Below are 27865 nucleotides of genomic sequence, written 5' to 3' on the forward strand. Positions count from 1 at the left end.
TTTCATTTTTCCATTTTCAATAGAAAACTCTATATAACTGTAAAATTTAATTAAAAAATATTTATAAATAAAAATTTAATTTCAATTTGAAAAACTCAATAAAAAGCCTATTTTGCCATATTTTTCAAAAAAGTATTCCATGAATTTTTTTAATTGTCAAAAATTAATAAAAGACCAAAAAAAAAGACCCGTGTCTCTCAGTTTTGCTTAAAGTTATGCACTTTTTATTTTATGGGTCCCCAAAGATTTGGGGCCTTGGTGTTATTTTTGCAAAAAAGTGATGATTTTCTTAGGCTCATATCTGGCAAACAGTTCGGAATTTTTATTTACTCTCTGAGGCAAAGTTGTAGCCCTTGTCATAAAGAACAAAAATTGTGAACATATAAAATCAAAAAAACTTCATGCTCAAGATTAAAATCGCAATAAACTTTAAAAAATCAAAATAATTTTTTTTAAAGCTGCCTAAAAGTATGCTTTAGTTTATAATAATTTAATAGTTTATGGCTCAAAAAACTTAATTCCTTTAGTTTTTTCTTACTAACTTATATTGAGCTGTTAAGAATCATTCCTATGAAGTTCATAAGTTCTAGAAAGTTGTTTATTGAGATCTTAGGTACATTTCTGTCATTGATTGTTTCCTTGAATTTTGAACGGTTTGCTACCTATGCACCTGAACAGGAGAAAAAAGGTAAAAAATCGATTTTTTTTTTAAGTTTTTATGAGATTTTGATCTTGAAGATTTAATATGTTCACAATTTTGGTTCTTTATGAAAAGGGCTACAACTTTGCCTCAGAGAGTAAATCAAAATTCCCTACTGTTTGCCAGATATGAGTCTGAGAAAATTATAACTTTTTTGCAAAAATTACACTGAGGCCCCAAATAATTTTTTAATGTTTTTTGCGGTTTTGATCTTGAAGATGAAGTTTCTTTTATTTTATATGTTTACAATTTATGTTCTTTATGACAAGGGCTACAACTTTGCCTCAAAGAGCAAATCAAAATTCCGAACTGTTTGCAAGATATGATCCTGAGAAAATGATAACTTTTTTGGGAGCCCATAAAAAAAAGTTTATGACTTTGGGCAAAGCTTTGTTTTTTTTTACTTTTATCACGTGTGGTGTCCGTATATGGTTATAAATCAAAAGAGTTCATCAAAATTCCCAACTGTTTACAAGATATGAGTCTGAGAAAATTATCACTTTTTTGGCAAAAATGACTCCGAGGCCCCAAATAAATTTTTTGCGGTTTTGATCTTGAAGATGAAGTTTTTTGGATTTTATATGTTCATAATTTATATTCATTATGACAAGGGGAACAACATTGCCTCAGAGAGTAAATCAAAATTCCGAACTGTTTGCAAGATATGATGCTGAGAAAATGATAAATATTTTGAGGGCCCATAAAAAAAAAGTTTATGACTTTGGGCAAAACTTTGTTTTCTTGGTCTTTTATCAAATAGTGATATCCATGACTCAAAAAATAACATACAGTGTAATTATTCAGTCAGTTATGAAAAGCAAATTTCACAAATTTCTTGAAAATATCTGTTATTTCACAAGACGCTAGAAAAATCGCCTATTTAAAGTAAGTGGTGTTTTTTCTTTCATTTGCTGTCTGGTGTAAACTACAGTATTTATGTACTTACAACAAGCTACATACATAGTAAAATGTCACATTTGCCAATCATCAATATGTCAACAACAGTTGACACAGAATAATCTTGTTAAAACAGCAAACAATTTTATAAGAAACCTGTGCCGAATCTTTTATACCCACCAGCAATATGTGACAATAAAATATTTTTCTGATAAAGGGATTATATGGGGGATGGGGTCCGTTATGGAGCCCACAAAAGTTGGTAGAAAGACTTGAGTTCATATAAAACTTAATTATTATAAAATAATTATAAATGTTCACTTCATTTTCTGAGGGGGACTATGGACGGGGACTATGGAAAATTGATTTTCGCCTTACTTTACAGTATAATTTCAGAGTACTTAGAACTAATTTGTGCAAAATTTAATCAGAATTGCCATATAATCAACATATTTATGACTGATCAAACAGTATTCTGGGGGGGCAATTGCATGGGGGGCTAGGTGAAATCATGGACCGATATTGCTCATTTTCGACAGAGGGTCTTTGTGGAAAATTTCAGCCAGCTAGCTACTTATTGTGTTTTCAACAGACAGACAGACGAACATAGCTAGATCATGTTAGAATCTTATGGGGACCCAAAATATATACTAATGTGGGTTTGTGACACTTATGTTGATGTGTTACAAACGGAATGACAAAATCAATCTGCCCCCCCTCTCCATATTTTTTTAAGGTGGCTATAAAAACAAAATATGTTTTATAAATAGTTGTATCAAAGCATTTGCACATTTACTATTCAACTTTTACCTTTATATACCAGTCATTACCTTTTGCTGGTACTCTGTAGTCATATATTTGATTTCTCACAGAAGGCAGCACAGAATCATTAAGTTCAAAGGTATTTTCTTGGTGGTAGTTTGCATTTTGTAATATGTGTTGTACTAGCTACCTGTTGAGAAGTAAAATTTAAAATTTGTTATCAATTTAAATTAAGAAAATTGATTTTTAAGGTTTTAAGCACAAGACCACAGAAGAATATTGGCTGTACACACTTCATAAGTCCTTTATATTTATGTAAAATTTTCTATTTTTTTTTCATTTCGAATTTTTGAAAATTCTTTGATTCCAGATATTTTAAATTTGACAACTATACGTATCGAAAATCTCATTGAGATTTTATTTTTCTTAGTTGTTTTTTCTTCATTTTCGATTAGGAATCGTTATAGATAGCAAATTCGATATAGAGATGTCCGTCTGTATGTTGAAACTCGAGAAAATTGACCCACAAATGGCTGAGATATAAGGAACAAACCGGGACAACCTAGATTTTTGGCCTATTTATACCCTTCACCATGAGTGGTAAGGGAATATATAAGTTTGTCATTCCGTTTGTAATTTCTACATTTTTCATTTGCGACCCTATATATTCTGGATCGTTATAGATAACGCAGTCGATATAGCCATGCCAGTCAGTCAGGCTGTACGTAGCCCCCAATCGGGAATTCTCCCGGCTCGGTTGGTATTTAAAATCTAGAAAATCGGCCCACAAATGGCTGAGATGTAAGGAACAAACCGGGACAACCTCGATTTTTGCCCTATTTTTTATCTATACATGGATTACTAAGTCATTAATAATTCTAGATATTTCAAATGAGATAATCAAAAAATTTAAAAGGCATTTGATAGATAATTGATCAGCCTATGAAATGAATGTTTGAAAATAGTTCTACGCCTTTCAGGTGCCTACTTATGGGTTAGCAAAGTTGAAATTTGTGGAAAAATCAATTTTATGGGAAGTAAAATAAAATATTTTTTAAAATTTTTTTATTTTTTTATATTTCTTTAAAGGCTTTTATGATTAAAAATTATTCCAGAAGAGATTAAAAAAAATTATTTTTAAAAAAAAAAAATTTTGGTAGGTTTTTCACGGTCATATGTCATTTTTTAAATATTTTTCAAGTTTAAAACTTAAACTTATTAGAAATCAAGTCAAATTCGAACAAAATATTCAAGTGCTTGAATTTTTGGAGCTTTTGTGCTTATTGGGGTATTGTTAATGAAAATAACTGAATAATTATTACAAAATTTGAATAATTAAAATAATTCCCAAAAGTATGATTTTTACAATTTTTCACAAAAATATCCGAATAATTATTCGAATATAAAACCGAATTAATAGCAACAATATGTTTTGTTTGCATATTCTTTTATTTTAATTAATTTAATTTTCATAAATTTAAAAAATTATTCAGAATTATTCGAATAAAAAAACCGATTAATCGCATAAATGTTAAAATTATTTTATTGACATATAATTTTAAAACTTATTACAAAAATATCCGGATAATTATTCGAATAAAAAACCGATTAATCGAATATTTTTTTTATGTTAATTCAGAATTAATCGAATAAAAACCGATTAATCGAATATTTTTTTATGTTAATTCAGAATTAATCGAATAAAAAACCGATTAATCGCATAAATGTTAAAATTATTTTATTGACATATAATTTTAAAACTTTTTACAAAAATATCCGGATAATTATTCGAATAAAAAACCGATTAATCGAATATTTTTTTTATGTTAATTCGGAATTAATCGAATAAAAAACCGATTAATCGAATATTTTTTTATGTTAATTCAGAATTAATCGAATAAAAAACCGATTAATCGCATAAATGTTAAAATTATTTTATTGACATATAATTTTAAAACTTTTTACAAAAATATCCGGATAATTATTCGAATAAAAAACCGATTAATCGAATATTTTTTTTATGTTAATTCAGAATTAATCGAATAAAAAACCGATTAATCGAATATTTTTTTATGTTAATTCAGAATTAATTGAATAAAAAACCGATTAATCGCATAAATGTTAAAATTATTTTATTGACATAATTTTAAAACTTTTTACAAAAATATCCGGATAATTATTCGAATATAAAACCGATTAATCGAATATTTTTTTTATGTTAAAAAAAAATGACAGAAATCGACGAAAATAAATCTTCTGTTTTCTATTTTTTTATATAAGATTATAATTTTGTAGACATCGATAAAATATCCGTATACTTATTCGAATAAAAAACCGATGAAATATCAGATTTGTTGGAGCAAGAACGGGCAACTGGAAATTTTTGCATTAGGTAAAGGAGTAATCAAAAACCTTATTTTGAAAATATGGCAAATATAGAAATTGACAGTTTTATTTTATTTTCCTTCAAAGTTGAGAAATATTGAAAAAAATGGATAGTAGGTAAATATCGATTTACCTGGACAAATTCTTTTGTTTATTCTTTTCTTAATAAATGTATCTATCTAAAGAATCAAAAATAATGACCATCAGTTGCGTAGTTTTCGATATATTGTATCTGAAAGCGGACCAAATTACCTAAAAATTGTATGTTTTTTTTTGAAAACTGAAAATCAGTCAACTTTGAATGGCTATATCTTCTGAATCAAAAATCTGATTGTAATAAGAGTAGCATTTTTGAAATCGTTGGACAATTTAGTGTAAAAGAGGTTTATTCAATATTTTTTAGGGACACATGACATTTTTTTTCTACGGGCCACTGTGGTCCTACAATGGGTAAACAATTTTTTAAACCGAATTTTTTTTCTCCAAAAGTTTTTTTCGCTAAATAATAAAATATAAAAAATTAATTTAAAAAAATTTTTTTTTTTAAATTTAAAAAATAAATTCCAAAAAAATTCAAAAAAAATGAAAAAACAATTTTTAACCTAAAAATATTTAAAATTTTTATTTCGAAGTATACAGTGGTGGCCACCAATTTAAGACAAATACTTGAATTTTTTTCATCAACTGAATTTTAAGTGCGATAGAGCCAAAATAAAAGGACCTCTAAGGGTATGAAATTTATTATTAATGATTCAAGTTTCTGAAAAATGTTTGGCAAAATCGGTAAAACATATATGGACAAAGATATGTGGAAATACGTTAACACACCTCAGCGAACATCCACTGGTAATAACATGATATGACCGAAACTAATGGAACTAAAAATACGAAATTTGGTCCGAATATTTTATAATAATAAAATTATAATGATATAAATGTGAGAAATAAGTTGTCGAAAAATGTATGTGTTCATGGTGAATACAGACAGACGGACAGACAGACATGGCTTAATCGACTCCGCTATCTATAAGGATCCAGAATATATATACTTTATAGGGTCGGAAATGAAAAATGTAGAAATTACAAACGGAATGACAAACTTATATGTATATACCCTTCTCACGAAGGTGAAGGGTATAAAAATTTGGAATTTTTTTTTTAAATTTTGTGAAAATTTTAATTTTCGTTACCTAAAACTATTTGAAAGTATATGTAATTGGGTGAAGGGGATATAAAATTCAGCACCACCGAATATAGCTCTCTTTTTGTTTTTATATATTTTTGTAATGCTAGACAGTTTTGTATTTCATGGACACTTCATTCGTTCATGTATTCAAAAAGTTCAAGTTTACATCACAGCGTATGAGTGATGTGATTTATATGAAAATAATTATTTATTAATCATACGCACTGATGTTTATATAAAAAATAACATAAGTTTTGATTACTTTAAAGCTCAAATCTAAAGAATTGCCACAAGGCTTACTTTTTCTGCAGCAATTTAACCAGTTACTTACGTCAACTGTCTTTTCAAAACGTGGGTGTTTAACAAACGCGAAGTCTTAATAAGGTTCATTCTGCTTTCTATACCTTATCTATCTTCCAACATACTTACTGTAGTTGCTCTTAATTTTAAAATAAGTTTTTTTCTTAATTTTTATTTTCTAACACAAACGTTTGATATTCATTCAAGACCAAAAACAAAAGTTTTTAAATAGCCATAGAACTAATACAACATTTTAGTATGAACTGCTAAACTAACAACACTAATCTAAATATGTATTACAATGTATAAACAGTAGGGTGGCCTCCAGAAAAAATTATCTAAGGTAGCTTTTCTCAAAATCTTTGTAATGGCGTCAGTCTTTGTAGAGCTGGCTCAACGTAGAAAAATATTTTTTGTTAGGGCTTTTTATATTTTTTTCATATTTCTCTAAAAACATTTGAAATGTTGGTATCATGTGAAAGGTCCTTGAAAGGAGTTTTCAAGGTCGTATCAGAATTTTTCATGTTATTTCAAAAATATTAAAAATTTTGAAATTTTTTTAAAAAAATTTTGTATTAACAAGTAAGAGAGCTATATTCGGCTGTGCCGAATCTTATATACCCTTCACCAAATTATACTTTAAAATAAATTTTTTTAAATATTTTAAGGCAAACAAAATTAAATTTCTTTTTTAATTGTTTTTCAAAATTTTTTTTTTTAAATTATTTAATTTTTTTTAAAAAAAGTATTTTCCAAATTTTTTTAAAAAAATTTTTTTTGGGAAAAAAATGTATAACAATAAAAATTGTTTGATGAAAAAAAAATTCGGGTTAAAAAATATTTTTCCCGATTTTGATCCATTGTAGGTCCAACTTACTATAGCCTTATCTACATCGTTGCAATGGATTTTGAAATATCTATCATTAGATATCCATATTGTCTATATTAATGACTTAGCAATCCATATATAGATCAAAAATAGGTAAAAAATCGAGGTTGTCCCGGTTTTTTGCTCATATCTCCGTTATTTATGGACCGATTTTGATGATTTCAAATAGAAAACTTCTCGAAAGCATGTCTGACATAATTATTGAAGATTTGGATCCCGAAGATATCTGGGGTCTTCAAAAAATTTATTTCAACAGACATACAGACAGACAGACGGACATGGCTTAATCGACTCCGCTATCTATAAGGATCCAGAATATATATACTTTATAGGGTCGGAAATGAAAAATGTAGAAATTACAAACGGAATGACAAACTTATATATACCCTTCTCACGAAGGTGAAGGGTATAAAAATGCGGGATTCACAACAGATGGCGGATATTTTGAACTCGGTTTTTGTTTTTAATAACTTTTATGTCGTTTTGAAGGGTACATATCTGTCATTATACCCTTCACCATAAGTGGCAAGGTTATATATAAGTTTGTCATTCCGTTTTTAATTTTTTACATTTTTCATTTGCGACCCCACAAATAAAGCCAAGTTCGTCTGTCCGTCTGTATGTTGAAATCAACTTTCCGTAGCCCCCAAATAAAATACAAACATGATTGATACATCAATTTATCGGGAATTCTCCCGGCTCGGTTGCTATTTAAAATCGAGAAAATCGGTCCATTGCAACGGTATATATAATAAGGCCACAATGAGTCAAAATCGGTAAAAATATTTTTTAATTCGATTTTTTTTTCGCCAAAAAATGTTTTGTCATACATTTTTTTTCATTAATAAATTTAAAAAAAAAATTGAAAAACATTTTGAAAAACTATTTTGAAAAAAAATGAATTTTATTTTAAAGTATAAATTGGTGAATTGTTTTAGTTGGGAACATTTTAACACCTTAATTTTCCTCCATACAAACGGGGTCACCCCATGTACAGTGTAAACTATTTGCATCATCTGTAACTGACCTTGGAAACTAAATTGAATGTTTGAATGTATGTTGATTGGTTGGGGTTTTTTTTCTGAGGAACATAATGGCCATAAACAACATGACTGTATTTACACAAACGTTACTCATACATTCATGTTTTTACATAGATGTTTGTAAGTTGTATGTGATTTGTATACACTCATGTATTTAAAGCCATTTACAGTGAGACCTTGACTTTGTTTTTCTAACTACAGTTTGTTTACTATTTAGTGTAGCTACAAGTAGTTACGAAATATTGTATATATATATAATGAGAAACACCAATTCCAAACAGATGTAATTCTGAAAAAAGATTTTAAATTTTTCTCTAAAGTCGAGAACGCGACATTCGTACGCCTTGAAAGTTGAAAACAATAAAGAAATCTTAAATTATTTAGTTTGTTTACATTTTGTAAAACAATTTTAGTAGTTCAATGTTTATGCAAAAGGTAGGTTTAATAAGAAACCCGGAATTAAGAACGCGACAAAAAAAAAATATCAAAATTTTCCAAAGCTATTTTTAACTACTGTGGTTTTCTGCAGATAGTTGTAATGTGGAAATATTTCCACTCAAAATTTTATTGTGTAAGAAAAGCTTCATATTTATTTTTTACTAGTTGATCGCCCCGGCTTCGACCGGTAGTTACTTACTAATGTTAGTTCTTCAAGTTTTTCCAACCCACATACACTTGCCTGTTCTTATTTATTTGCAAATAAAATATCTAAATTTGTACTGCATACTTTAGGGGGCTATTTTATTACAGTTGACTGGACTCACAAAAAAAAGAATTTCCGAGTTTTACCCGAAATTTTTTAATTTTTTTTCATTACAAACCATCTCCTGAATATTTCGAATCGAATAAAAAAAATCAGCCAAATCGATCCAGCCATTCTCACGTGATGACATTACATGCATGGACTATTTCATTTTTATACATATAGATTGGTTCTTTAACTTAAACTAGTTAGCTTATACCATTTGCATAGATACCTTTTAACTATCTGGTGTTTTTTTAAGTGTTTGTTGACTTCTTCTTCCAGTTTGTTGAGAAACTACGATTAGTTGCGCAAACTTTGTGTTTGTATTTGATTGAGACGATCTTCACAGTCATCTATGAAACCCAAAGTTTTTAGGATTTTACCCTCCAGCAGATAGAAATTGTCCGAGTTTCTTATCTTGCGTTTCTTGCAAGCCAAAGGAGACTGTTATTTTCTTCCTGATTGTCTGGCTCTTCTAATTGCCCCTCTTCTTCTTCTTCTTCTCCAAATTTGACATTAATTTGGAAATCTATCCAATTATCAGGTTTCACTACCCGTGAATCATCATATGAAGCACGATCTCTGCCAAATTTAAACCCGTTTTCTTCTATTTTTTCGGTTGGCACCTCCACTCAAGATTCAAAATTTTTTGGAAATAAATCTGGCATTTCTAAACGGCTGGTTCGATCGGGATAAAATTTGACGTGGGCGTAGCCAAGGAGCATTCGAGTTTAAGGTAATAAAATGGGCCATACAAATGATCCGTAGGGTACCTTCGACATGTAAAATTTTTAAACACGTGCTATCCGATTTGAAAGATTTTTATATTTTTGGAAAGCGCTCTGCTAGGTCTTGAAAAAAATGCTTGCGTGTGCTAAATTTATCTTACAATTTCCGAGATATATGCATTTCAAAATTGAAATTTTAAAATTTAGCCATACCTTGGTCCGCTTTTTTAAAAATTGTCGTACTTTTGGACCGAATAGACTCGAATTATTTTTGTTAATTAGACAACAAAATTACGAATAACATACAAAAGATTTCAGAGCAATATCAATTATGGATTCAAAAATAAACGATTTTCAATTTAAATATTCAAAAAATAGTTGATTTTGCCCCACTGTGCACTATTTGTTTGAGGGCATCTAGTCTATCTTCAAAGTTTTACAGTTGCATTACCACCTGTTCGCCTTGCACATCTCATTCCTGGAGAGTGGTAGCCACCATTTGTCTTAAATCTATTAAGTATCTTTCCAATTAAACTATCTGGTGTTGCGAGTTGACTCCTTTTTCCAGTTTGTTGAGAAACTCCGATTGGTTGCGCAAACTTTGCCTTTGTATTTGATTGAGACGTCCTTCACAGTCATCTATGAAACCAAAAGCTTCTAGGATTTTACCCTCCAGCAAATAGAAATTGTTCGAGTTTCTTATCTTGCGTTTCTTGCAAGCCAAAGGAGACTGTTCTGTTATATGGTTCTTTTCTTCTTGATTGTCCGGCTCTTCTAATTCTTCGCCTTCTTCTTCTTCTCCAAATTTGATAATTTGGAAATCTATCCAATTATCAGGTTTCACTACCCGTGAATCAAGTTTTAAATTTGGCACGATCTCTGCCAAATTTAAAACTTTTTTGTTCTATTCTGTCGGTTTGCACCTCCACAATTTGCTTGAGGGCATCTAGTCTATCTTCAAAGTTTTCCAGTTGCATTAACACCTGTTCGTCTTTGAAATCTCCTTAATGGAGAGTGGCAGCCACCATTTGTCTTAAATCTATTAAGTATCTTTCCAATTCAACTATCTGGTGTTGCGAGTTGACTTCTTTTTTCAGTTTATTGAGAAACTCCGATTGGTTGCTCAGAATTTGTATTTGATTGCGACTTCACAGTCATCTATGAAACCAGAAGCTTTTAGGATCCAGCACATGGAGGGCAAAGAAAACTATTCTTTCATATAGTTATTTTGCTTTAGATCATCTTACATCATAAAGTCGTCTTCTCCTTTTCCAAATTCGTTAATAATTTGGAAATCTATTCAGTTGTCGGGTTTCACTGCACGGGAATCATCATAAGAAGCACGATCTCTCTCATATTTAAAACATTTCTTATATATTATTTTTGTATGCACCCCTCCACTATTTGTTGTCTTTGCATTTGATTGAGCCTATATTAACAGTCATCTAAGAATCCTAAGGCTTTGATTTTTGGCAGCCAAAGCAGATGTTTGCTGTTGATCCTCTTGCTATACGAATTCTACTTCTTCTCCTTAATTATTGGGATTCACAACTTGGGAATCATCATAGGAAGCTTGATCTTTGCCAAATTTAAAACCTTTTTGTTCTATTCTCTCTCTTATCACCTTTAATATTTGTTTAAGGGCATCTGGTTAAAGAAACAAATATATAAGGACATCTGGTCTATCTTCAATGTGTCTTCCAGTTGAATTATAATTTGCTCTCCTTTGAGTTCTTCTTCAAGGAAAGTGTCCTAAATCTTCAACTTTTAAAGATATGTGATCTGGTCAGTTCTCCTGTTATAAGTCGCTTAAACATTATATATCAAATTACTATAGGTACCGGTGTTTTCTTGCAAAACCTAGTCAATCTAAATGGCAATGGTGTACAATCCAAAACTCATTTAGCCTCAACTAACGGACCAACAAACAAAACGACTGACATGTTAATGTAACGTGTAGTTTGTACAAAAATAAAACTAAAAACGTAATAAAATCCTCATTTCTACCACATATTTATGACTGTGACCTTTTTCAAAATTCTTTTCTTTTAAGTGACCAAAACATAAATTGAAAACTTATTTATCTTTTTCATTTTCTTTGCAGAAACCCGAAAAAGGTCGCATGCGTGTGCATCACATCAACAATTTGAATAAGGTTTTGCAAGTGATACAGGAGCATGGTGTGAAGCTGGTCAATATATCCAGTGATGATGTGGTGGAGGGTAATCCCAAACTAATATTGGGCTTAATTTGGCTTATAGCCTTAGAGTTTAACGGGCAGAATCTAGTCAAATCACATTCCAGTAATGGCGTTGAAAAATCGCTGTTAAATTGGGCTAGACAGTTCTGTGAACCCAGAGGTTTGAAGCTTAACGATTTCTCCACCAGTTGGTCTGATGGTCGTGCCTTTCTTATTATACTGGATGCTCATTTGCAGGAAGTAGACTTATCCGGTGCCTTAATGAAACATCCTTTGGCTAGATTGAGAACTGCCTTTGATTTGGCTTATAGTTATTTCAAGATAGAGAAACTTTTAGATCCTGAAGATGTGCACACCCATAAGCCGGATAACAAGTCCATACAAATGTATGTGATGTGTCTGTATCATGCCATGGAGACTAGAAAGTCTTTGGAGGAGACAGAAGAGGAAGCGGAAGATGATATGCAGGAAGTATTATTGTATAATGAAAAGGCTCAGGAAGCCTATAGAGAAACTGTGAATATAACCGATTTAGATGAAATACCCCTAGACAGCAATGAGGAACAGCATTCCGATATTAGTTCTACGGCCAACAGTAATACGGACTCGGGTATTAAGACCAAATATCACAGTGATACCATTAAGAGTATTATGGACATAGAAATGGATCAACCCAAAACCCTGGCTACATTCCTAATGAAAGATGACAAATCGAGGCCGCACAGTTTGGCCACCAATGCATCCATAGAGATCAACACCTATCAAGCTGCCTTAGAAGCTGTTCTTACATTGCTGTTGGAAGATGAACAGATTTTGTCGGAAGAGTTAACGGAACCCACCGATTTCCTAACAGCCAAGGCTCAATTTCATGACAACGAACAATTCATGTTAAAACTCACCGAACACCAGCAGTATGTGGGCGAGGCTTTGGAAGAAGGCTCAAATCTGATAAACGAATCTCAAAAGTCAGCAGGTCTTTCGACAGATGATCAAAATGAGATAAGACAGCAAATGGTTTTGCTGAATGAAAGATGGGAGACGTTGCGTTTGAGAGCTTTAGATGTCCAGGCCAAGATACTTATGCGTTTGGCGGAGTTTCAAACTCAGCAAATTGATAAACTTAAGAATTTCCTTACCAACATAGAAGATCGTATTTCCTTAATGTCCTCCTTGGGTCCCTCCCTCAAAGAGGCTGAGTATCAGATCCAGGAAGCCCATTTGCTCAAGGAAGACCTCAAACATCAACAGGAATTGGTGGATAGTTTAAGCAATATGGTGGTAATTGTCAATGATGAGTCGGGTAACTTTAATGATTTGGAAGATAAACTTTCAGCATTGGGAGAAAGATGGTCGCATGTGGTGAAATGGTGTGACTTAAGGCAAGAGAAGCTGCAGCAATACAAATGCCTTACCAGATGGCTGGATACCAGAGAACAGGATCTCAAGCACATGGAAAGTAAAGATGTCACTGATTTGGGTAGCATAACGAAGAGAATGAATGATTTGAATTACTGTGCCAAGGATCTTTTGGAACTGGAAAGATACTTAATAGATTTAAGACAAATGGTGGCTGCCACTCTCCAGGAAGGAGATGTCAAAGGCGAACAGGTGTTAATGCAACTGGAGAACTTTGAAGACAGACTAGATGCCCTCAAGCAAATTGTGGAGGTGCAAACCGAAAGAATAGAACAAAAAGGTTTTAAATTTGGCAGAGATCGTGCTTCATATGATGATTCACGGGTAGTGAAACCTGATAATTGGATAGATTTCCAAATTATTATCAAATTTGGCGAAGAAGAAGAAGGCGAAGAATTGGAAGAGCCAGACAATCAGGAAGAAAATAATCATATAACAGAACAGTCTCCTTTGGCTTGCAAGAAACGCAAGATAAGAAACTCGGACAATTTCTATTTGCTGGAGGGTAAAATCTTAGAAGCTTTTGGTTTCATAGATGACTGTGAAGACCGTCTCAATCAAATACAAAGACAAAGTTTGCGCAACCAATCGGAGTTTCTCAACAAACTGGAAAAAGAAGTCAATTCGCGCTTGGAAAACACCAGAGAGTTGAAAGATCTGTATGAGATCTGTGAGAAAGAGGATGTCAGCCGCAATCTTATAATGGAGGCTTCTCAAATCAAAAATATAGAACAGCGTTATCAGCAATTGAGGATTACGCTGGAAAAGCAGGCCCGAGATTGTGTGAAATTGCTGGAGAAAGAAAAATTCTACAATAGTTTGACGGGTTTCAAATTGGTTTTGGCCGATTCTCGCGACTGGTATAAACAACATTCCAATACGGCTGCCAAAGCCGATCTTGAACAAAGACTTAGTGATATGGAGTCTTTAAGCATGGAAATCCAACAGGCCAAAGAGAAAACCAATTCTCTAACGGAAGACTTAATGGAATGGAAGCAGGATTTTAATATATTCTATGAATCCTGGAATGATATGAAAAAGGCCATTATAACCTTAATACAGGATAAGGGTGGCCTAGATGAGGTGCAGGAGAAATTACAAAATCTGCAGGAGTTTGTGTACAAAGTACAGGAAACACAAATGATTGTAGATTCCCTGGAACCCATGCAAAAGCGTCTCAAACAACTTAATAAAATAAATGATGATTTAGACAATCTCAGAGAGGACTATGAGTTTATTAAGCAAAGAAGACCAGACACTCTAAGCTCTGAGTTTCAAGAGAAATGGCTAAAGGCTCAAGAACAAATCAATGAAAGAATTATTAAACAAACTACAGCCATAGAGAATTTAAATCATTTTACAGCCGAATACAATGCCATAATGGCAGTGCTAAGAAAACTGGAGTCCAATCTCAAGGATGATGAGAATTACAACGAAGAGCGTAAAACCTGTACCACAGAGGCCCAAAACTCCATGGAATTGCGTAAGGTGGAAATAGATGTTATCAGTGCTCGTAATTTTAGCGAAATTATAATCAAAGATGCTCAACCCCAGCACCGAGAGCATTTGGTAGTCCAAATTAAAGAACTCAATGAGTTCTTTGTGCAAATCCAAACACTCTACAAAGAGAATCTGCAAAAGAAGGTGCAAGTACAAGCTCAAACCGAGGAGATTTTCGAAAGACTTTCACAAACCGACAAATGGCTGGACAATTTACACACCAACACACCCAAAACCTCTATAGGACAAATACAAAACTCCAATGAACTTTTCCATTTGAAAACCAAATTTCAAGCTTTAAAAGAGACCTGCGAAAAGGAATCTGTTAATTTTAGAGAACTCAATGAGTTGGGTGGAGAGTGCTTGTTGCAAATCGATGAACTGAAATCGAGAGGAGTGGAAAATGTGGAGGATAAATACAATATGTTGGCTAAAAAGTTTACTCGCCTAAATGCCCGCTGGACGGAGGTTACGGCTTTGGTGTACAAGAAATGTGCTCTGCTGGAGCATATCTCTACACAACTTGGTGAATTTAAGAAATTCATGGTTTCTGAATCGGGTTATTTGGATCGTTTGGAGAATAAGATGCGCTCAACGCCAGAGAATGCTGATGCCGAGGAAATCATTGAGGAATTAGACGTGAGTAGAACAATTGTTTGGATTTTATTGATCAAATTTATTTAATTTTCTTTGTTTAGGACTTGGAGAATGTTCTGCGTGGACATTCTGACGACTGGTTGGAAAAAATTCAAGAAATTGGTCATGAACTAATTACCCATGAATTTATGGCCGACTCTATACACCAAGAGATCAACACCATTGTCGAACGCTGGACCCAGCTGCAACACAAAGCCAAACAACGTGCCGAAATACTCGAACAAGAGGTTAACGAAGCCAAACAATCTGAAAAGTGTGTGGAACAATTCGAATCTTGGCTAACCAGAGTCGATGAAATTCTTAGTGAACATTTGGAGAATGATGTGACCATAGAGGATTTACCAGAAGATTTTCAACAGCTGGCCATGGAATTCAAGGAAAATGAAAAGTGTTTCCAGGAAATAGATGATTTAATAGCCGAACATCAAGGCAATGGCAAAGTGGAGGCAGCCAATCGTTTGCAGGATCAATTAAATTTATTGGAGTTGCGTTACAAATCTTGCCAATTGAAACTGAACAAGTGCACGGCTCCCCAGCCGGCCTATGAATCACGTTTGAATAGAGCGGTGGCGGAATTGAGAAATGTGGAAAGATCTACCTTGGTACTGGATGTAGCTACTGCCGGTCCCTCCACCGTGCAGGTGCAATATCAAAAATGTCTGCAAATCTATAGAACATTATCGGAAATTAAGCCGGAAATCGAAAGCACTATTAAGACAGGCCGCAAAGTCTGTGAGGATAAGTACACCAAGTCTCCCAAGCAGTTAAGTCAACGTATCGATGCCTTGAAACACCTGTACAATGCTTTGGGCGAGAATGTCACACAATCTAAGATCTTTCTGGAAGGTCTTATCAAACTGGCCCAACAATTGGACGAATGCTTTGAGGTGGCCGAAGAGTTGAGCCGTAGATTTGAGGGTCACCAAGAAATACGCAATAGAAATTCAATATTCTTGGAATTTGAAAGTATCTTACAAAAGTGTGAAGACATTTATGAGGAATATGCCAAATCGTGTGATCAAGTGTGCATGGAAGATACACGACAAAAGATCGATGATCTCAAGGTAACATATTTGAAACTGACCAGTGCTGATGTCATTAAAAGATTAACGGAAATGAAAACGACCTTACAAAATCTAGACAACATATCATTGGACACCTTAAGGTTGGTATAAGTATTATGTTACATAAAAGCAATCAGTTGCCACTCTAATAATTTGTTTGCTCAGGCAAGAAGGTGTAAGTTTTTATTGAATTTTCATTATTGTTTTACAGAGCCATGGAACATGACTTGAAACAGATTAATGTACCCTCCAATCCGGAAATTGAAAAGTTGCAACAACAGGTTATAGCCATAGTAGTGGTGAGTTTAAGAAATTAATTTTATTACTTACATATTTGCTGTTTTATGTTTCATTGTGTTATTTTACTTTAATTGTCTGGCTGGTAATTGTTTCTTCCATTTCATTAGTTTTCTATATATTTGCTAGTATTTACTGGTTTATTTTCTATATTTATCTATTTTTTTTGTTGTCTAAATGTATCTATAGTATTTGTTTGCTTATTTATTACACTTGAATAATTGCTTTACTTTTTAAGTTGACTAACATTTTACATTTTGTTTTTATTTATTTCTATACATACTAAATTGAATTTGTAAATTTTTCACAATATTTGTTTGAGATTTTTTGAAATTAGATTTAAGTTTCAAGAGAATTGAAGGTATTAAACGTTTTACTTCCGCCTAAACACCTTGTTATTTTAAAAGGAGATGGGAAATTTATTTTAAAGATATTTACTTTTACCATTTGTGGCACTATAAATTATAATTTATAGAACTATATGAATTCAAAGTACATACTTTTATGATTTATAAATGGCTGAAATATTTCAGAAAAGCTCTACTTACCTCGTTCATTATTTACAATTTTTTTTTAAATTAAAAAGCTCTTTTTCTATACAAACATAAAATGCCTAGTTGACCGCCCCGGCTTCGCCCGGTAGCATTTACTAATGTTAGTTCTTCAAGTTTCTCCAACCCACATACACCTGCCTGTTCTTATTTATTTGCAAATAAAATATCTAAATTTGTACTGCATACTTTAGGGAGCTTTTTTTATTACAGTTGACTGGACTCAAAAAAATCAAAAAAAAGTCGAGTTTTTCCCGGAATTTCTGAATTTTGTTTGTTTACAAAACATCTCTTGAAAATTTCGAATCGAATAATAAAAAAAAATCAGCCAAATCGCTCCAGCCGTTCTCACGTGACGCCATTACATACATGGACCTTTTCATTTTTATATATATAGATATGACCTTTTTCCAAAGAAAACTGTTTGTTTTAATTTGTTAACAAAAGATTTTCATGAAGAAAAATAACAATTAATTAAACTTTTTCACAAAAAAAGCTTTTTTTACTAAAAATAATTTGTTTCTTATCAAAAACGTTTTAATTTTTTAATTAAAAAGAAAGAAATAACAAAAAATAAGAAAATAAAAAAAGATTTATTCCATAAAAATAAAGCTTTTCCAAACGAAAGCTTTTTATTAAAACTTAACTTTTTTGGCAAACTACAATATTTTCAGAAATTTATAGTAATAAAAGCCTTTTTATAATTAAAGTAAATCTTTTTCCCCAAACAAATGTTTTTTATCAAAAATATATTTTTAAAAATAAAAATGTTTTCACTAAGAAAATTTTGAAATTTTTTTTTTTAAGAAAAATCTCATAATATTTTTTACAAAAAAAAAAATTAAAAACATAATTTCTTTTTTTTATTTTTTTAAAAAAAAAATATTTTAATTAAAAATTAAATTTTTTATAAAACTAAAAAAAATTTAAGAAAATAAGCTTTTCTTTAAAAAAAAAACTTTGATAACATAATCTTTTTTTAAAATAAGCTTTCTTTATTAAAATGAAAATTTTCCCCAACAAATTTTTTTAGAAAAACTCTTAATGAAAGCAATTCTAGATAAAAATTTAATATAAACAAAGATGTTTTCTTCCAAAAATTTTTCACAAAGAAAATATTTTATTAAAAATAAAATTTAAAATATACCTATGCTTTTTTTTAAAGTAAAAGCTTTTTTAAGCAAACATTTTAACAACAGAATCTTTTTAACAAAAAATCTTTCTTTATTAAATTGAAAATTTTCCCGAACTAACTTTTTTAAAATTTTCTTAAAACCAAATTTGAATATGTATAAACCACTATTTCACCGAAAAAACTTTTTATTAAATTTTTTGGATATAAAAGTTTTTTTGGAAAATTAGTTTAATAGAGGTTTTCATTGAAGCAAAATTGAGCAAAAGTAGCTTTTTTAAGACAAAATCAATAATCTAAATCTCAATACAAAAAATCAATAATCTTTAGAAAATGATTTGAAAAAATAAACTTGTTTCAGATAAGAAAAATCTTAAAAATTAAATTATACAAAAAAAGTTTTTTATTTATTGTAAAGGAAACACATTTCCTTAAACGATTTTAAAAATCAAAATTTTCCAAAAACAAACCATTTTAAAAATAATTGTTTCCTCAAACATAAATTTTTTAGAGAAAAATAGTAAAAGCTTTACAAGAAAAAATATTACAAAAGCTTTTTTTCTCCAAAAAGTTTTTGTTAAGGTTTTTTGAGCAGTTTTGTTTTGAGCAAACAATTATTACAGATATGGTTGTGGTTTGCAGAGCGAGAAAAAAAATACAATTTTCAATAGGCAACTACTGTGAAATATATTTGTCCTTTTTTTCAAAACACAACCATTTTGACATTTTCTTTTGTTATTTTTCTATTGAAACCAGCTGATTCATACCTGTATAATTTGTACAATTATAGTTAGATAAGAAAAATCTTAAAAATTGTATTATACAAAACAGTTTTTTATTTCGTTAAATGTTTTTCAAAGTCAAAATTTTCAACAAAAAAACTTTAACAACAGCTTTCAAAAAAAAAAATTACAAAAGCTTTTTTAAGATTTTTTTCCTGAAAAATTTTGCTTTGAGCAAACATTTATTTTTAATAAAAGCCTTTTTTAAAAAAATGTTGGTTTTGAAAATCGTTTGTTTTTTTTTTAAATAAAAAAGTTTTTAGAATTAAATTTTGAGCCAATGTTTTTCAGAAAATAAATTAACAGAACTACAGAAAAGATTTTTAAAATCTTATATATAAATAGGCCACACTTTTTTGTGGTACACTTTTAAGTATGTTATTGTCCACCAATATTGATGAAACATATATGGTTTAAAAGTTCTTTTCTCTAGATATGCATAATATACATTTTTTTTCAAAATTCTTTCCATAAGTGTTAAAAAGCGTTTTAAAAATGGTAGAATTTCGACCACCGGATGCTAGTAAAAATAATAATACTCTTTTGTTATGAAAAGCGTTAGAAGAAAACTTGTTTCTTTTTAGAAACGGAAAGCTTATTTTACAAAAAGTAATTTTTTTTATAAAAAGCTATAAAAAAATCGTAAACATTTTTTATTTAACAAAATTATTTTCATCGCAAAATTTTCACTTTTCTATAAATGTTTTATTCCAACGAAATTTTTTTACATAAAAAACCTTTCGCAATGAATGATTCCAAACTCTTTTTTTAACCAAAAAAAAAAATATTTTTGTATTTCTTAATTCTTCCCTAAAACAATCATGAAGAAAAGTATTTATAACAAAAATTAACAGAAAACTTTCTTCTCTATTAAAATATCCTCCAATAAACCCAAAAAAAAGCTTTTTTAAACAAATAGTTTTTTTTAATTTAAAAAAAAGCTTTTAAAAAATGCAACATATTTTATATAAGCAAAAATTCTATTTTTTTAAAATTAAAGCATTTTCACTATATTAAAAGTCGACTATTTTATATTTCGACATTAAGTGTTATTTTTATGAAAAGTTTTTTAATTAAAAAAATATTTTTCAACAAATTTTTTGTTCAAAATCTATATTTTTAATTTAATGTAAAAAAATGTTCACTAACAAAAAATTTGTTCAAACAAATTTTAATGTTTTGCAAAAGCTTTTTTCTCAAAAAGGAATAAATGTTTTTTTACCCCAAAATTTTTTTCTCCAAATTGTAAATCATGAAAAATCTATATTAAAAAAACGAAAAAGGGATATTATATTTTACAATAAAATGTAATTTTTTTAAAGCTTTTTAAACAAAATGTTTTTTTTTTATTTAAACAAACAGCTTTAAAAAATGCAACAAACCAGAAATTATATTTTTTTAAATTAAATTAAAGCATTTTCATTACTATTTTAAAAAAAATTGTGAAATAAAATTAAAGTGGAAATTTTTTTTAAAAAAAGCTTTTTCACTTAAAAAATATTTTTGGTAAACAACAAAATTTTAATGTTTTACAAAAGCTTTTTTACAAAAAGGAACAAAGGTTTTTTTACCCCAAAATTTTTTTTTCCAAAATGAAAAATCTAAAGAAAATGGAAAAAGGGATATTTTACAATAAAATGTAATTTTTTTAAAGCTTTTTAAACAAAAAGTTTTTTTTAATTTAAAAAAACTGCTTTAAAAAATAAAACAAACCATAAATTATATTTTTTAAAATTAAATTAAAGCATTTTCATCACTATTTTAAAAAAAATTGTTAAATAAAATTAAAGTGGAAATTTTTTTTAAAAAAAGCTTTTTCACTTAAAAAATATTTTTGGTAAAAAAAAGCTTCTTCAACAAATTTTTTGTTCAAAACTGTATTTTTTAATACAGAGTAAAAAAATTTTCACTAACAATATTTTTTTTCCAACAAATTTTAATATTTTTCAAAAGCTTTTTCACAAAAAGGATACAAGTTTTTTTTAACCCAAAAAAGTTTTTTTCCAAAATGAAAATAATGAAAAATCTATATTAAAGAAAAACAAAAAAGGGATTTTTGACAATAAAATGATATTTTTCTAAGAAAAACTTGTTTACTTAAAAAATATTTTTGATAAAAAATGCTTCTTCAACTATTTTTTTTATATTTCTTACAAAAATTTATTTTTATATAATAAGTACTAAAATGAAAGGTAGATAAATATTTAGTATCTATAGTATTTAATCATAATAATTGTTTTTTTGTTAACAAAATACCTTTAACATCATAGACTTTATAATTTAACATTATAACAAAATATTATTCAAACTTAACATGCCTTAACAACATTCATTCATTAATTACTTATAAACCATGCTTTTTCTTAGAAAATATAATAATAATAATAAGAAAATAAACCATGTAATAAAACTCACCGTATTCACCATCCATATCCATACCAAACACCACCACCACCAACAAAGTCAAAAAGGTTGAAGTCATTATCCATAAAAAGATCTGTTTCGTATAAAAAAAAAAATAAAACCAAGAACTGGAATTATTTCAAATGTAGAATGGTAAAAGGCTCAACATAAACCTCAGCAAATAAATGAAAATGTAAAAAAATTATTAAAAACATTTGTTTTTTGTCCCCCAAAAACCACTTGGAAACTCACCTAACTCACCACATTTTGTTTATTTTTTTTTTTTAAATTTATCCAACAATTGCTTATGGGAATTTTATTAATTATTATTTTTTTCAAAATTTTGTAGTTAATTTTTGGCTTTTTCAAAATTAGTTTTGTATTTTTTTTTTACTATTGGGCTTTACTAAATTCTTGGCTGCTTTTATAATTTTCTGGACATTTTTTTTAAAGAAACATTTAGAGTTTTATCAAAAATCCAAAAGAAACAAAAAAAAAAGGCTACAAAAAATTGTTGTTTTTATTTATTTTCACCTTTTCCAAAACTCACCACACCACACAACAATAACTTTTGTTAGGAATGTTTGAAAATACGTTTTGAAACTAGCAGCAGTTTGGAGAATCTACTACAGGAGTCATCACGTGCAAACACAAAACCCGAAGATGAAGACACCGAAATAGTGATAGTAAGTGATACGGTAAGACAAAGAAGGGCCCGTACACCCTCCTCCAATTCCAATTCACCCACCAAGGAAGTAAATGATTCAGCGAATAGCTCTGCTACTGCAGGTCCACAAAAACCACAGGTGGGTTCAGAAGTTTTTGTGGGTGGTCAAACGTCCCAACAAGTGTTGCCGGATTTGTTGCCACCACAAACCTTCCGTTTAGCTGAAACCAGTGCTCTCTTCTCACAGATCTCGAAGAATCCCCACGAACTGGAAACGGATATACCACCGCCCAAACCCAGCAAACGTAAAAGTGCTGAGGCGCCCGCTCAAATGGTAGAGATTAAGGTGAAAAATATTCACAGCGATAAAATGTCGGTGCATATGTCTGGGGACCTGGAGCCCCAACAGGGAGAAATAGTGGACACCGTGAACATATTAGAATCCGTAGAACCTTTTGAGCCCGAATACGTGGAAACTGTACAAATATTGGATTTATCCGAAGATTCAGACTCTTCCCTGAGAGTAGATGCCCAAGGCAAAGAGGTGAAAAGAAGCAAAAGTAAACGCTCGCTGTGTGATTCCCCCAAAACTGTGCCGGAAGAAAATGCTTGGGATAAGGATCTAGAGGTGGAGCTCAGACCCTCAATACACCAAACTAGCACACCCATTTTGAGGGTAGAAAAACAAAGAATATCTTTTGATGAGAAACGCAAACGTGTTGAAAAGGAACGCGATATCTTAAGAGACTCTGAGGAAGAAGGAGATACTCCCCCAGCGGCCAGTTTTAAACCGCCCAAAGCCAAAAGATGGCGTCAACTGCAAATGGCCATGGAGGAATTGGATAATAGCATGGCTGAGCATGAAGCTCGTGATAGTTTCTATAATCCTGACAAGGATTTGAGTTTTGAGGTGGAACCTTTGGTCTTCTCCGATGATGAAGATATACCCAGATTTTCTATGGAAATGACTCAACCTTTAGACTCGGATAGTGATACGGTATGCATTAACCACAATAACTAAACAAATGAGAGCCAATTTTATATTAAAAACATTCAAATTCTATTTTATTTTAAAACTATTTTAAATTTAACTGTGTTTTTTCTATCCTCTCCCAGAGTCGCATTGAGACTCCCACCACCAAAAAACCCAATGCCTTTTCTAGCAAAATCTTGCCTCAATCACCCTCCCTAGATGATTCTAATATAACCTTGAAAAGTCCCTATGCCGATATACCCAAACCATTTGCCAATTCCGGAACTCTGGAGCAACGAGTTTTGGAGTTTGAAAATAGTGCCAAATACATGATGGCCAAATTAGAGAAAACTAAAGAGAAAATTGAAAAGACAACGGAGGGCGAAAGGTAGGCCACATGATATCTTATGATTTCTCTAAATTTTAATACAAAATTATCTTTCTTACAGAGCTATAGAGGATTTGAAAATGCTTATTGCACCCGATGCTGCCACCTTAATTTCTCAGGGCGATTCTTTGGTTCTGGAGACTCATGGCAAACAGGGTTCCTTGTCGCGTGTGGTCATGAAAAGTCAAATTATTTTGAGGGAGAAATTCCGAGAAGTTCAACAGGCCAAGTAAGATTTTACAAAACTAAAGTTTGTTTATAAGTTTTATTGAAATTGTTGGCATCATTACAGATCTAGAGTTTATCCCGCATCCAGAGATGGCTCCAATACACATTCCTCTTTGGATAAAGTCAGCATGAAGGGTATCAATTTGGAAGAGCTGATCTTTAAGGGCTTAAAACGCATTAAAGATTTAATTGATCGCCCCTTAGATCGTAAATCGGTGGAGGATTTGGAAAAGCGTTTGTCGGAAATTAGTGTAAGTAGTAATGTTCCATATAAATTGCTCTAGGAAGAGGCAACTTTTTCTAAAGAAAAGTTGCTCTAGACAGAGACAACTTTCTCTATAGAAAAGTTGCTCTAGACAGATCACTTTCTCTATAGAAAAGTTGCTCTAGACAGAGACAACTTTCTCTATAGAAAAGTTGCTCTAGACAGAGACAACTTTCTCTATAGAAAAGTTGCTCTAGACAGAGACAATTTTCTCTATAGAAAAGTTGCTCTAGACAGAGACAATTTTCTCTATAGAAAAGTTGCTCTAGACAGAGACAACTTTCTCTATAGAAAAGTTGCTCTAGACAGAGACAACTTTCTCTATAGAAAAGTTGCTCTAGACAGAGACAACTTTCTCTATAGAAAAGTTGCTCTAGACAGAGACAACTTTCTCTATAGAAAAGTTGCTCTAGACAGAGACAACTTTCTCTATAGAAAAGTTGCTCTAGACAGAGACAACTTTCTCTATAGAAAAGTTGCTCTAGACAGAGACAACTTTCTCTATAGAAAAGTTGCTCTAGACAGAGACAACTTTCTCTATAGAAAAGTTGCTCTAGACAGAGACAACTTTCTCTATAGAAAAGTTGCTCTAGACAGAGACAACTTTCTCTATAGAAAAGTTGCTCTAGACAGAGACAACTTTCTCTATAGAAAAGTTGCTCTAGACAGAGACAACTTTCTCTATAGAAAAGTTGCTCTAGACAGAGACAACTTTCTCTATAGAAAAGTTGCTCTAGACAGAGACAACTTTCTCTATAGAAAAGTTGCTCTAGACAGAGACAACTTTCTCTATAGAAAAGTTGCTCTAGACAGAGACAACTTTCTCTATAGAAAAGTTGCTCTAGACAGAGACAACTTTCTCTATAGAAAAGTTGCTCTAGACAGAGACAACTTTCTCTATAGAAAAGTTGCTCTAGACAGAGACAACTTTCTCTATAGAAAAGTTGCTCTAGACAGAGACAACTTTCTCTATAGAAAAGTTGCTCTAGACAGAGACAACTTTCTCTATAGAAAAGTTGCTCTAGACAGAGACAACTTTCTCTATAGAAAAGTTGCTCTAGACAGAGACAACTTTCTCTATAGAAAAGTTGCTCTAGACAGAGACAACTTTCTCTATAGAAAAGTTGCTCTAGACAGAGACAACTTTCTCTATAGAAAAGTTGCTCTAGACAGAGACAACTTTCTCTATAGAAAAGTTGCTCTAGACAGAGACTAATTTCTCTATAGAAAAGTTGCTCTAGACCAGCGAAATGCAAACTCACACCACTACAGTTTTTAGATATTGTAGTTGTATGAGTTGAGAATTATTCTCTGGCAAAAACAAAAACAAATAGCTGAAATAATGAAATAAACATGCATAAAAGCGTAACACAACCTGCTTCTATCAATGCTAATGCGAGACTGACTGTTTTTATACAATGTGTGTGCTTGCGTACATGTAAAAACAAAAACAAGAGAGCTCATTTGAGAGCTCATTGCATTTCGCTGCTCTAGACAGAGACTAATTTCTCTATAGAAAAGTTGCTCTAGACAGAGACAACTTTTTCTATAGAAAAGTTGCTCTAGACAGAGACAACTTTTTCTATAGAAAAGTTGCTCTAGACAGAGACAACTTTTTCTATAGAAAAGTTGCTCTAGACAGAGACAACTTTTTCTATAGAAAAGTTGCTCTAGACAGAGACAACTTTTTCTATAGAAAAGTTGCTCTAGACAGAGACAACTTTTTCTATAGAAAAGTTGCTCTAGACAGAGACAACTTTTTCTATAGAAAAGTTGCTCTAGACAGAGACAACTTTTTCTATAGAAAAGTTGCTCTAGACAGAGACAACTTTTTCTATAGAAAAGTTGCTCTAGACAGAGACAACTTTTTCTATAGAAAAGTTGCTCTAGACAGAGACAACTTTTTCTATAGAAAAGTTGCTCTAGACAGAGACAACTTTTTCTATAGAAAAGTTGCTCTAGACAGAGACAACTTTTTCTATAGAAAAGTTGCTCTAGACAGAGACAACTTTTTCTATAGAAAAGTTGCTCTAGACAGAGACAACTTTTTCTATAGAAAAGTTGCTCTAGACAGAGACAACTTTTTCTATAGAAAAGTTGCTCTAGACAGAGACAACTTTTTCTATAGAAAAGTTGCTCTAGACAGAGACAACTTTTTCTATAGAAAAGTTGCTCTAGACAGAGACAACTTTTTCTATAGAAAAGTTGCTCTAGACAGAGACAACATTTTCTATAGAAAAGTTGCTCTAGACAGAGAAAACTTTCTCTATAGAAAAGTTGCTCTAGACAGAAAAAACTTTCTCTATAGAAAAGTTGCTCTAGACAGAGACAACATTTTCTATAGAAAAGTTGCTCTAGACAGAAACAACATTTTCTATAGAAAAGTTGCTCTAGAGAGAGACAACTTTTTCTATACCAAAACTACAGCCTACTTAAATGCTGTTTAATTAATTTTAAAATTGTATTCAAATAATATTTTTAAATCAACACATCTGTGTTAATGGTTGAATATAAACCAAAATAGTAATAATTTGTTTCCCAAATCTGATGCCTGTTATTGGCAAAGTAATAAAATTATACAAACATTTAAAAAAAATAAACACAAAATTTACGATTTTCCATAGTTTCGGCCAACACTTGCTTGCTTATTAAAATAATTTACAATAATTTTTCTATTTTTCTATGGACTATTTTTTTTCATAGTTTTGCACACCCATTAACCTTCTAACAAATTTATGAAAAACATTCTCAACCAAAAAAAGGCGCTCAACATGTGTGTTTAATTTAAATTTTATTTTCATTTCAATACAATTAATTAAATACTAAACAAACACACCAGCACTCGTTCCCATAGAGCATTAGAGAAAAACTATTTAAAAATTTTATCATTTAGAATTTCCCTGTATTGATTTCAATTATAGACCATCAATCAATTTTGGCCATATTCTTAATGAGTCATTTTAATACACGAGTTTGATTGATGGTTTGTTGGGATATAATCGATAAAATCAATAAACAGACGAACAAATTTTATAGTGGCTGATGTGTGTCGAATGCCAGACATCCCAACCGCAGCCACAAACGTGTGCCATTATATCGCATCAACGTTAATTGGTTTGAATTTTTGTTTCTTTAATTTTTTTTATTTTGATTCATTTGCTTCAATTTAGTTTGGTTGATATATTCAATAAATTTTATTAGGAAGAGTTAGCTAGAGAGAAAGAGATAGAAATGAAAGAGAATTTCTTTAAAATTTTTAGTTAGTTTTGAATTTAAAAGAGATCGTAGAAATGTGTTGTGAAGTATGCGTTAGTAGCAGTATTTGTTACGTCGGAGAATGGCATTTTGGGAAATGAGTGCACATTCTTGCCTTTGATCTTTGTGTTAATTATTTGTCTTAATGATACTCAACAATGATGTTGTCCTAAAATACTTTGACACACAGCAACAGTGGTACAATACAATAGAAAAGTTTTTTTTTAGTTTTCTAAAGATAAGTTGCTGCAGACGTAGACAAGTTTTCTTTAGAAAAGTTGCTCCAGATGGAGACAGATTTTCTTTAGAAAGTGGCTCCAGATGGAGACAGGTTTTCTTTAGAAAAGTTGCTCCAAATGGAGACAAGTTTTCTTTAGAAAAGTTGCTCCAAATGGAGACAAGTTTTCTTTAGAAAAGTTGCTTCAAATGGAGTCAAGTTTTCTTTAGAAAAG

At 30.9% G+C, this 27865-nt stretch overlaps 1 protein-coding gene across 11 annotated transcripts in view; it reads left to right on the plus strand.

Moving 5' to 3' along the window:
• Dys (Dystrophin) overlaps nt 1-27865 on the plus strand; it is a 576591-nt gene that overhangs the window by 83275 nt on the left and 465451 nt on the right. For 7 of the 11 annotated variants that reach the window (XM_065498970.1, XM_065498974.1, XM_065498976.1 and 4 more), the window contains exons 4-10: nt 11740-15390; nt 15450-16573; nt 16684-16771; nt 22216-23301; nt 23421-23665; nt 23727-23894; nt 23958-24144. In XM_065498970.1, coding sequence (XP_065355042.1) covers nt 11740-15390; nt 15450-16573; nt 16684-16771; nt 22216-23301; nt 23421-23665; nt 23727-23894; nt 23958-24144 — 6549 coding nt within the window. The remainder of the gene's footprint in view (nt 1-11739; nt 15391-15449; nt 16574-16683; nt 16772-22215; nt 23302-23420; nt 23666-23726; nt 23895-23957; nt 24145-27865) is intronic. The other 4 variants (XM_065498978.1, XM_065498980.1, XM_065498975.1 and 1 more) reach the window with 3 other exon arrangements.

Source organism: Calliphora vicina, chromosome 1 (genome assembly GCF_958450345.1).
Source record: "Calliphora vicina chromosome 1, idCalVici1.1, whole genome shotgun sequence".
Classification (NCBI taxonomy): domain Eukaryota; kingdom Metazoa; phylum Arthropoda; class Insecta; order Diptera; family Calliphoridae; genus Calliphora; species Calliphora vicina.